The 12,847-nt window shown below is 40.4% G+C and overlaps 1 protein-coding gene across 1 annotated transcript; it reads left to right on the top strand.

Annotated features, from left to right (window-relative positions):
• Positions 1–5: 5 nt before the first annotated feature.
• On the top strand, positions 6–12,785 carry mamdc2b (MAM domain containing 2b). Its single transcript, XM_017489381.2, has 14 exons — positions 6–193; positions 297–401; positions 1,145–1,395; positions 2,408–2,492; positions 2,815–2,928; positions 3,980–4,263; positions 5,357–5,450; positions 5,534–5,680; positions 7,854–8,119; positions 10,531–10,627; positions 11,171–11,326; positions 11,467–11,726; positions 12,166–12,250; positions 12,488–12,785. Exons 1-14 carry the CDS (start codon positions 163–165, stop codon positions 12,499–12,501), a joined length of 1,989 nt encoding a protein of 662 aa, XP_017344870.1. The 5' UTR covers positions 6–162; the 3' UTR covers positions 12,502–12,785.
• The last annotated feature ends 62 nt before the right edge of the window (positions 12,786–12,847 follow it).

The following is a 12,847-nucleotide window of genomic DNA, read 5'->3' as shown; positions in this document are numbered from 1 at the left end:
TCCCTTTTATTCTCAGACTCTCTCTGTATGGCAGACAGACGGCTCCCATCTGAACACCAGCTCAGTTTAGGAGAAGTCACGTCAGTTCACCTCAGAAGCTGAGGCTGGTAGACACATGCTGTGCTCTGACTGAGGAGAACGGAGCTCTTCACTCAGGAGAAGATGATTCTCTACATCTTCCTCAGCATTCTTAGTGAGTACAAAACCTAAACTGTGGACATGAGGAAGAAAAGAAGGGAACGTGAGTCGGTCCAAGTCTGCCGTTGTGTTAGTCTGATTATCCGATTGTGTTACAGCGATGGCCCGAGGAAAGACCTTACCAGGCTCGTGTAGTTTTCAGGAGACGACGTGTGACTACACAGCAGATGCAGATTTTCTCAGCTGGAACCTCAACCCTAATGGTAAGGAATGATCTGAACACTGAGCGCCAAGGACTGGAAAAAGGCTACAAACTAAAAAACCTCAAATCGGCCAAAAAGATCATGAGTTTAATCAGTTTTATAAGATAATAAGTGTCATGACTCGGAAAAGTAAATGATTTGATTATTAGGTGTGCATATCTTCATCAGAAATAAACACGCAATAAAGTCTTTAATAGCCATCGGAAGCACAACGTGCCTTCGTCCATCTGGAGAACATCAAAAGAACATTTTAGCACTGAAGATTTCAGACTTGGCATCAGACTTGTTTATCTGCTGCTTTGGGTTTTTGTCGGATTTTTACTGATATACAAAATAACTGAATAAAATGATGTTTAAGACTGCAGTGTGATTTACACTGTGATAAATGTCTGATCCAGTCTGATCCAGTCTGATCCAGTCTGATCCAGTAGTTAATAAGAGCAGCGTCTCATTACGATCTGTCCCATCCATCTTCCTGTTCTACCATCTTTTACCTGTTCTGTAAAAGAGCTCTTCATTTATTCAATAAATGATTTCTTTCTTTATTTATTTATTTCATCGTATTCTAGCATTGTTTTATCGTGTCCACTATACAGAACTTTGGTCTCGGGCTGTTTTTATATGTGCTTTATAAATAAAATGAACTTGAACTTGAACGTCCCAGTAGATGTACTGTTCACTTTAGATTTGTTGTTCCCCGTGGATCAGTTGTTCTCTGAATGCTCTTCTTTTGCCCTCTTGAGAGCATTTCATCACGGTGGATGCGAACTCGCAGGGGGATGGGGACAAGGCAGTTCTGTTGGGTCCTGATGTGGAGCTGCAGGATTGGAGCTGTCTTCGAATCATCTATCAGATCACCGGTGCTGGCTCTCTTCAGGTTCTCGCTCGTTCAGATGGAGAGAGTTTTGACCACACGCTCTGGTCGGCCAGCGGGCCGTCTGATAGCTGGCTCATCTCCACCATAGACCTGCAGAATTCCACTGAGCCGTACAAGGTGAGAGATGTGAGACTTTGAGCTGGTAATCATCTACAGTATTGGATTAAAGGAAAATAAAAATAAAGCATAAACTAGCGTTTATTATGTCACTTTTTGTTTATTTATTATGTCATTATAGTTGTCATGTATGTTGCTTCTCTCAGCCTCAGCTTCTAATCAGAAATCACAGATCTGGATCATTATATTAACAAAATATTTGTTTGTGCAGCTTTGCTGTTGATTTTCTTCTTCTCTTTGTTAAGGCTGAGTTTAAAAAGATGTGTTCAGTCGTTCTCTCATACCCGTGTCATCACGCTGCTGCATAAACCTCATTTAAACAGATCCATTTAGGAGTTTCTGTCTAACACGCTGCATTTTTCAGCTCTTACACTGAGCTAAATTAACCCTTAACCCTTCGCAAAACTGTAAAGAAATACATAGTATGTAACTGTTTATAATAAACAATAATCTCGCATGTGCATCACTTTCTTCATTTATGACGTTACGGGTTTTGTTCATGGACACAACAGTTCCAGCTTGGCAGCGCTCGCATTTAAACTCGGATTCATAGCGCAAAGATTAAACCACTGAAACCTGGCAGCAGACGAATGGTCCAGCTACCGGTCTGTTCCTGTGTAAATAAAACCAGAACACCTGGAGCAGCAGCGTGACGGAGCTTCAGGGAAACCGTGCAGATGTCGTATCGTCTTATTGAAAAGAAATGACATGTTAGTGTTTCTAACACTGAAATATGGGAAATTAATGTTCATTTCATTATTATTCCTTTATTCATTTCATTATTATTCCTTGGACGAGGAACTAAAAGGACATAATAAAAATACTTATATTATCGTAATTTAATAATGTTAATGTGATCACAACACAACGTGTATTTTATAAATCAGCGTTAAAAATGTTCAGCCTTAGAATTTCTGAGATTTTACATTCCATATTGTATTTGTGTTCTTAATGAAAATGTGTGTGTGTGTGTGTGTGTTTGTATGTGTGCGTGTGTGTGTGTGCGCTGTAGATCGTGATCGAGGGTGGACGGGGCTCAGCTGAAGGCAGCAGTGTTTCCATCTTTGAGGTCAACATTTCGGATAAATACTGCATCGGTCAGTGATGTAAACTACACACACACACTCACACACACACACACACACACACACACACACACACACACACATTCACTCACACACACACACTCTCACACACTCACTCACACACACTCACACACACACTCACTCACACACACTCACGCGCACACACACACACACACATACACACTCACACACACAGACACACACACACATTGAACATTAAAGCTCGCCTCTGCACCTGATCCCTGATTTGTAAATGCATCCATTTATTTATTTAGTTATTTAGTTATTTATTCATTCATTCATTCATTCATTCATTTTCTGGGTTTGTCCCCAGAGTGTGATTTTGAGGAATCTCACCTGTGTGGTTATGTGAGCCAGTGGAGTGGAAATGTGAACTGGTATGTGGGGAGAGGAGCTCCGAACAACCCTGCACTCAGTGACGGACCAGGTACGCCAGATCACACACAACTCAGTAACCTACAGTGTGCATCCTGCTGCAGTGTTCTCACCTGAACTCACCTGAACTCACCTGAACTCACCTGAACTCACCTGAACTCACCTGAACTCACTTGAACTCACCTGAACTCACCTCAACTCACCTGAACTCATCTGAACACACCTCAACTCACCTGAACACACCTCAACTCACCTGAACACACCTGAACTCATCTGAACACACCTCAACTCACCTGAACACACCTCAACTCACATGAACACACCTGAACTCACCTCAACTCACATGAACACACCTGAACACACCTGAACTCACTTGAACTCACCTGAACTCACCTCAACTCACCTGAACTCATCTGAACACACCTCAACTCACCTGAACACACCTCAACTCACCTGAACACACCTGAACACACCTGAACACACCTCAACTCACCTGAACACACCTGAACTCACCTGAACTCACTTGAACTCACCTCAACTCACCTCAACTCATCTGAACACACCTGAACTCATCTGAACACACCTGAACACACCTGAACACACCTCAACTCACCTGAACTCACCTGAACTCACCTGAACTCACTTGAACTCACCTCAACTCACCTCAACTCACCTCAACTCATCTGAACACACCTGAACTCATCTGAACACACCTGAACTCACCTGAACACACCTGAACACACCTGAACACACCTGAACACACCTGAACTCACCTGAACACACCTCAACTCACATGAACACACCTCAACTCACCTCAACTCATCTGAACACACCTGAACACACCTCAACTCACATGAACACACCTGAACACACCTGAACTCATCTGAACACACCTGAACTCCACTCAGTCATTATTTCATTCTTTTTAGAATACATGTATTTCTGAGCCAATAAAATAAATACGGAGAGAATATCTCATGTTTTGAATATTGTACATGATAAATATGATAAATTATCATACCGTATCAAATATTATATTTCACCGGTCACATCACATTCTTACTGAAACTTTCCCAGCTGATGAAACTCGCTCTCGTCCCCAGGTCATTACATGTACGTGGATTCCATTCACTCCAGGACTCTGAAGGAAGTGGCCACGCTGCTGTCGGCCATGACCTCAGTGCCCATGTCGGGATGTTTGAGTTTTCAGTACCAGCAGGACCACGCCGAGGGTCACATGTTCTCAGTGTACAGCAGGGACCGGGTGGGGCAGTACAGGGAGCTGTGGAGTGCAGACCTGCGTGAGAGCAACCAGGTGGAGCAGGAAGCCAAAACTCAGGTGTGGATTCCTGTACAGGTGACTCTGAGTGCCCCCTACCCCCTACAGGTATGTACAACTCAGACAATTACATTAATTAATGTTTAAATCTCTGCTCATTAAAACTGTTCTGACAGCAGTTCTACTTTGGAGGAAATTCACTGGTTCAAACAGCCAGTGGGTGGAGCTTATTGTTATCATCTAGCTGTCAATATTGTGCTCATTTATACGTTATTTTAATCTGAATGTCCTGCAAAAAGAGTTTGTGTTCGATCAGTGATGTTTAATTAGAAAACTGCTCAGAAGGATAACTAAACTCTATAAGAGTTATAAACCTCCGGGGTTGGGGGTTTAAATCCTGTCTCCACTCTGTGTGTGTGGAGTTTGATGTTCTCCCCAGTCTTTGGGGGTTTCCTCTGGGTACTCCGGTTTCCTCCCCCAGTCCAAAGACATGCGTTGTAGGCTGATTGCTATGTCTAAATTGTCCGTAGTGTGTGAGTGTGTGTGTGATTGTGCCCTGCGATGGGGCGGCATGCCATCCAGGGTGTCCCCCGTCTCATGCCCCGAGTTCCCTGCGTAACATTATCTAGTTATGTTAACTAAAAACTGTCATCATAACTAGCATGTTTGTTTATTGTTCAGTAGGGGTGTTAAACTAAAAACTGACCAGAAACTGTACAGTGTTTTAATGTTATCTTGTTCGATAGCTTGGTAGCTAACTGGCTATTTAATGTTAATCACTTCTAACTAAATATGATAGTACACGTGTATCATCCATTAAATAGTCAAAATATCTGCTGCATCTAAGTACGCTAATGCTGCCTAAACACGCTGCCTATAGAGGGAGCGTCAGTCAACTTGACAAGTGTGATAATATTATTACAGATATGTGTATGTGTGTATGTGTATGTGTGTGTGTGTGTATGTGTGTGTATGTGTATGTATGTGTATGTGTGTGTGTGTATGTGTGCGTGTGTGTGTGTGTATGTGTCTGTATGTGTGTGTGTGTATGCGTGTGTATGTGTGTGTGTGTGTGTGTGTGTGTGTGTGGGTATGTGTGTGTATGTATGTGTGGGTATGTATATGTGTATGTGTGTGTATGTGTGTGTGTGTCTATGTGTATGTGTGTGTGTGTGTATGTGTATGTGTGTACCCTCTGTAGGTAGTATTTGAAGTGTCGTTTAATAGTCCTAAAGGAGGTCGTGTGCTGCTGGATGACATTGCGTTTTCTCCGGAGTCGTGCTCTGCAGAAACAGGTGCTGTAGATCTTGAACACCACGACCCAGCTCCGATGATCCTCAACATGCCTGACTAAATCTGTTCGTGTGGGTTTTTTCAGAGCCTGTGTTCGACCCGTTGGTGGCAGACTGTGACTTTGAGGTGGGTTTTTGTCTATACACACAGAACATGATGGAGAGTGAAATGTGGAAGCGAGTCTCAGTGCGGCCCAACGTGTACCGCCTGGGAGACCACACGACCGGGAGAGGTGCAGGAACACACACACACACACACACACACACACTTATACACATACACATACACGTACACACACACACACACACACACATATACACACATATCACACACACACACACACACACACACACACACACACACACACAGAACACACACACTTACACACATACACGTACACACACACACACATGCACACACACCCCACTGTACATTTACACTTCACACTCATCATAATCCCTTTACTAGATATTCTTTTAGTAATCACCTCTTTACTGAAGTTTGGTTTCATTTAGATATTTCTCTCATTCAGAGCAATTTTCCTAAAAAAAAAACGTCCAAAGTTAAATCTGAAAGTTTCACCTGCCTGCTGTTCTGTTTAAAGGGGTCATATCATGATTTTTAATGTTTTCCTTTTGTTTGGGAGTGTAATGTATGCGTGTAATGTATGCGTGTAATGTACGAGTGTAATGTACGAGTGCAATGTATGTGTTTGGCATGTATAAGATCTGTATAAGTCCCAAAGCTCATAGTCTCCCCCAAAGGGATTTATTTTATCTAACAGAGGCACTACTCCAGACCCGCTCCAAACGCCTTGTTCCATGTCCAGATATTACTGCTGCAAACGTCTAGGTCACTACTTGAAATATAAGCATAATCCCGCCCAAAGGCAGGAGCGAAGAAAGAAGGCGGGGATTCAGTGAATTGTTTGGTGCCATGTCACGGAGACGCTGTGTGTTTTGGTGTGAAAGCAAAACCCCTTTGTTTAGTCTTCTGAAAATGGATGAAATCAGGAATCAGTGGTTAATGTTTATGTATAACGCTGTTCCTGAGCAGTACAACCCGAACATTTGCTTGTGCACAGCGCAGTTCAGAGGACAGCTTCTTGAACCTGCGCGAGTACAAGGCAGGTTATACTCGAGGCTACTCCTGACTGTTCACATGCAGAGTTCTCTGTTGTGGCTCAGTTGTAGACCTCCGCTAATGTGCTAGTTAAAGTTTGCAAAGTTGCCTCAGTTTTGTAAGTGTGTGTTTGTATGTTGGTGGTCTGATAGAGATGTTCCTTGTAGCTGGTGAAATGGTTTATATCAATCCAATCACAATAATCTTAGCTTTCCAAAGATATATCACATGAGTAGCATTGTACACACAGGAGCTGTATACATAGCATAGTTTTGCACTTAACAACGTGACGTAGATGAAAGGTAAACGATTTACAAAATAAAATCTTAGGACTGTGAAACGTTCTGCTCAAGTCGTGTTTGCAAACTTGGTTCCGCTCGATCATCCAAATTTTCTGGATCTGACTCGGGCTTGAACTGATACAGTAAAACCCATGACATGTTGCTTAGGAGCTTAGAATTACTTTAGAAGCCTTGGAGGCTGAAGCTAACAAAAGGGGCGTTACATTTCTGATACATGCAAAGCTTCTGGCCAATAACAGCGCATCGGGCATCGCTGGCCACGCATCGCTGGCCAATCAGAGCACTCTGGGCTTTTTGGAAGGAGGGGCTTTGGAGAAACCAGAGCATTTCAGGCGTCCTGGGAATAGAGGTACTGCAATAATATACAGTATGTGACAAATAATGTGTTTTTGGAACATTAAAGCATGTTAACCTATTTTATTGCACCCAATAAACAACATAATTAACATTTAATAATGTTTAAAAATCATGATATGACCCCCCCAAAATAATTTAAGGAGAAGTGACAAGATGACTTCCTCAAAATCTCCTTCTTAACCTCAGATGCGAGGTTTAATTGCTGTTTTCTCTGGTTAGGTTAAATTAAATTTAATCAATTACTATTAATATTATGTATAAAGTCTAGATTTCACTACATTCATATACCAGAGAGGTTTGTATTAAACATAAAACAGTTGCTGTGAGCCACTAATCTAATTAATAGTTATTTGCATATGCAAATTTATGTATGCATCAGCCATATCAGAGCCATAGTTTGTTGGTAACGAACAGCTGATATTTATTTATTTATTATCTATATTACTGTTATATATTACTGCTGACGAAACAAATATGAAAATATAAATATCTGATTTAATATTTTCTTCACACACTGGGATCGTTATAGAATTACACCCTTTAATTAGATGGAATTAAAGAAGTTTAAGAAGATGGCGATTCCTTCCACCAGAGATTAGAGTAAATAGTTTTGTGTTTTCGCAGGTTCATTTCTGTTGGCGAGTTCACGCTTCATCATGCAGTCCGGGTCCATCAGCCGACTGTTCGGACCGGCTCTGCCCGGGAACCAGAAGTACTGCCTGAAGTTCTTCTACTCGGTCAGAGGTTTCAGTAGCTCTGAGCACATATTAGCAGTGTATCTGTATAACAGAACCACACAGAAACATGTCCGAGTCTGGACCTCGAGTGACAGAACAAGAGATGTGTGGATTCAGGCGGAGCTCAGTATCCAGACTCAGAACAACACTCAGGTGATGAACGCTGATTCATTTCTTCACATCAGGTCTGGGGACCGAGAGGAAAAACTTTTTCTTGCACTCAAGTTTGTTTAGCAAAAGTGACTGATTTTGTTTTGATCTTGTGTGTGATTATGCACTTTTACATCCAAGAAAATACTTGTTTCTGATTGGCTGGAAGGTGTGATTAAAAGATACCATGTAACCATGGCAACAAGCATACATAAGGAATTCGGCTAGGAAATCAAGATGTGAATTTAATTATCGTCCGTGACCTGCTGGGCTCAAGCTCCTGAAAGACATCATGTAAAAAACGAGTATGCGTTAGTTCAGTGTTCTTAAATAACGTTTTTCATTTAAATTCCATAATTATTACACTTCATATTTATGTTATACATTAACAATCGCCTAATATTGCAAACAATCTTGTAATTGTAGTTATGTAGAAAGAAATTATTTACTTGGTTACAGTGTGGTGTTAATTAGAGACAAAACGAGGGTGAGATGTTGACTTCTGATTCCTCTTCCTCTGTAATCCTTTATAAATTTGTGTTTTTGAACTCACACAGATCAAACCTTCATTATTACAAACAGATGAGTTAGACTGACACACAGTCCCCACCGAAAGTATTGGAATGGCAAGGCAAATTCTATTATTTTCACTATACACTGAAGACACTTGGGTTTGAGATCAAAAGATGAATATGAGACGCTTTTATTTCCTCATATTTACATCTAGACATGTTAAACAACTTAGGATATGACACCTTTTGTATGAACCCACCCATTTTTTCAAGTGATCAAAAATATTGCAACATAACTGCAGGTGTTTCTTGTTGCCCAAGTGTGTCCTGTTAGACGGATTGTTTAAACAATTAATATCGCTGAATGTTTACTCTTGGTTTTAGCTGTCAGTTTCACGCGTGAAGACTGTATTTGTTATAAAGGATAAACCAACATGAAGATCAGAGAGCTGTCTATGGGAGAAAAGTAAGCCATTTTGAAGCTGAGAAAAGAGAGAAAATCTATCAGAAAAATCTATATTGCACAGGCATTGGGCATAGTCAATACAACAATCTGGAATGTCCTGAAAAAGAAAGAAACCACTGGTGTACTGAGCAACCAGACGTGGAACAGCTTAGCCAAGGAAAACAACAACAGCTGATTGACAAAAAACTCCTAAAACAACAGTCAGTGTCATCACCAGCAACTTCCACAGGGCAGGGTGAAGGTCACAATCCACCACTCAAAGAAGACTTTGAGAGCAGAAATATCAAGGCCATACCACAAACCGCTCATCAGCAGTAAGAATCAGAAAGCCAGATTGGAATTTGCAGAGAAATACAGAGATGATCCACAAAAATTCTGGGACCGAGATGAACCTCTACCAAAGTGATGGAAAGGCCAACAAAGTGTGGAGAAAGAAAGGATCTGCTCATGATCCAAAACATACGAGCTCTTCTGTGAAACATGGTGGAGGTAGTGTCATGGCTTGGGCTTGCATGGCTGCTTCTGGAACATTCTCACTGATCTTTATTGATGATGAACTCATGATGGTGCAGCAGAATGAATTCAGAAGTTCACAGGAACATTTTATCTGCAGATTTACAGAGAAATGCATCCGAGCAAGACAACAATCCAAAACACACTTCCACCTCAACACAGGACTTCATCAGGGGGAAAAGTGGAAGGTTTTAGACTGGACACGTCAATCACCAGACCTTCACCCAACTGATCATCATCTCACCTCCTGAAGAGGAGACTGAAGGGAGAAACCCCCGAAACACACAACTACTGAAAGAAGCTGCAGGAAAAACCTGGAGAAGCTTCACAAAATGCAATCCCTGGAAAAGTAAGGGATATGCAACCAAATATTAAGTGTTATTTATTTTCATTTACTTTAAGACTTATCTGTTCCTATACTTTTGCTGACCTAAAAATTGGGTGGTCTGCCACTAAAGGTGTCTTGATCTAAGTTGTTTAACACATCGAGATGTAAATATCAGGAAATGAAAACTGAAATTCTGATCTACCTTCTCACATTCAGCTTCTCAAACCCAAATGTTTTCTGTGTATAAACACAAACAAAAGGATTGGCCTTGCTGTTCCCATATTTTTGGAGGGGACTTTACATCTGTCATCATTTACTTCACACATCTGGAAGCAAAACATGACTTCATGTGTCTTCCATGTCTCAGGCAGGATGTGGAAAAGAAAACTTCACTGACTCGCAGAGAAAAAGTTCCACACATGCACACACACTTACACTTACACTTACACTTACACTTACACACACACACACACACACACACACACACACACACACACACACACACACACAGCAGGTCATTGTGTATATTTTCACCTGAAATGTGCATCTGATTTATTTATTATTGATTTATATTTATCTGTCTGTCTCTTACAAGGTGATGTTTACAAGTACGTGTAAAAGTTTTTGGAACTGCGGTTCTGCTGCTCTCGATGACATCAGCCTCCGTCCCGGGGACTGTGAGCTACCGCTAGGTACAACAACCATCTGAATCACTCACACACACACACACACAATATAATAATAAAAATAATAATAATAATTTAAAAAAAATAATAATAATAAATATTCTTCTTCTTATTATTGTTATTATTATTATTATTATTATTATTATTATTATTATTATTATTATCATAATAATAATAATAAGGATTTGGGGGTGGGGTTGGGACAGGGCTAGCTGTCATACCTTTGCTTACTTCATTTGTATTAAATCCAAAAAAACCTGATCATATCACTTCACTTGTTTGAGTTTGTACAAATGTTTAGGTTCTTTTTTTATTTTTTACATTAAAGTAATTTTAATATATGATTAGTGACAAATAGACCACTTGCTCTTGGGCAAGCCTGATTGGTCAAAATAAATGATAAAATGCACTGATGTGTGATTGTTTGAATTAGTATAATTAAAAATCTTTAAAATGTACAAGTATTATTTTTATTACACCAGGTAAAGTACAAATTCACTAAAATGGTACATGCTCAATGTAGTAACGAGGTCATGTGATGTGTTCCAGGTTCTCCTCTGTCGGTTCCTTCACACTGCGACTTTGAGAACGGACTTTGTGGATTCATGCAGGAAAAAGAGCGTGACATCGCAGACTGGGTTCTGATCAGAGGACCGACACCGACCTCCTACACTGGACCTAAAGGAGACCACACCACTGGAGTGGGTTTGTTCCTTTTCCTTCTCACTGACTGGATGAAGAAACATGATTGCGGTTGTTCCGTGTGTATGGACCATGTAATCGTTCATTGTGCTGTTAGAACTCCTTAGTGTTTCAGTCATGTCTCTATTTCTCTTATCTTTAAGGTCATTATTTGTACATTGAGGCCTCCCTGATGCTGCCAGGTCACAGTGCCCGCCTCCTGTCCCGCCCCCTCCGTGGTTCTAGAGCAGCTCAGTGCCTGCTCTTCTTCTACAACATGTATGGTTCTGGAACAGGTTCTCTCAGAGTTCTGCTGCGCTCTGAGCTGGAGGACGGAGACATGGTGCTGTGGAAGAGGAGTGGAGAAGAGAGTGTCTCCTGGATGAAAGCGTCAGTGACCTATCAATACGACCACCAGCACCAGGTAAGTAAGAGAACCCAGAATTCACCTGAATGTGCCTACAGGTGTTCTTTTTATATTTATACAACACCAATTCCAAAAAAAGTTGGGACGCTGTGTGTAATTAACCTAATTAGTTGCAAAATGTTCCTCCAGCTGTTTCTTTTTAGTAACACTTACTTTTCCAGCCTTTTGTTGCCCCGTCCTGACTTTTTTGAAATGTGTTGCAACGATCAAATTCAAAATTACCTTATTTTTTCTTTAAATGGAGCATTTCCTCAGTTTAAACATTTGATATGTTTTCTATGTTCTACGGCCAATAACATGCATGTTTATGAGATTTGCAAATCATTGCATTCTGTTTTTATTTACATTTTACACAGTGTCCCAACTTTTTTGGATTTGGGGTTGTGTGTGTGTGTGTATATATATGTATATATATATATATATTTTTTTTTTTCAGATTGTGTTTGAAGCCACTCGGGGACCATCGATACTGAGCGATACTGCCATTGATGATATTAAATTTCAGAAGGGTCCCTGCAAAGGTACATTATTATATTACAGAAGTATTATAATTTAACCCTTTAAACTTCTAGGTTCATTTATTTTCTATTAGTTTCACTGTAGTTATTAAATAATACGCACTACATTGAATAACTGAACAATAATCTGAGGATTAAAGGGGTTACATCAGTATAATCCACACATGGTTGGAATTGAAGTTTATGTCACACATGGAGCAGGATGTAATGAAGCTTTTGTCTCTCTGTTTACTTTCACAGATGCTGGTCAGTAACTTCACTTTTCACTTTTCAGTTAGTCAGATCTGATTAAAATGACACTCAGCAAGACAAGAAATAAATATCGAATTTAACAGAATGTGCAAAGATTTGATAAATGTCTGATAAACTTTCATGTCAAAAAACAGCTTTATAGAGATTAAGTTTTACAGGTAATAATCTCTCATGTCTGCTTTTATTAATCTGGTTTTTCACTGTCTGACTTCAGCAGTGTTTTAAAATGAATTCTCATCACACTGTACGAGATCCTGTACAATAAACTGTGTTGTGAATTTTATAACAGTTTGTGTGATAGTGTGTGTCTCCATGTCAGATTATACTGATGATGTGATGAAGATCCTC

This window comes from Ictalurus punctatus, chromosome 16 (genome assembly GCF_001660625.3).
Source record: "Ictalurus punctatus breed USDA103 chromosome 16, Coco_2.0, whole genome shotgun sequence".
NCBI classification, from domain to species: domain Eukaryota; kingdom Metazoa; phylum Chordata; class Actinopteri; order Siluriformes; family Ictaluridae; genus Ictalurus; species Ictalurus punctatus.
Note: the sequence above shows the minus strand (reverse complement) of the source record. Positions and strands in the feature narration are given on the sequence as shown.

Excerpts from the sequence above, each read along its gene's own strand:
- mamdc2b (XM_017489381.2), top strand. The coding sequence starts at position 163 with ATGATTCTCTACATCTTCCTCAGCATTCTTA. Across the intron at positions 2,929-3,979 it reads TGCACTCAGTGACGGACCAG|GTCATTACATGTACGTGGAT; the intron begins GTACGCCAGATC and ends TCTCGTCCCCAG. Across the intron at positions 4,264-5,356 it reads GTGCCCCCTACCCCCTACAG|GTAGTATTTGAAGTGTCGTT; the intron begins GTATGTACAACT and ends TACCCTCTGTAG.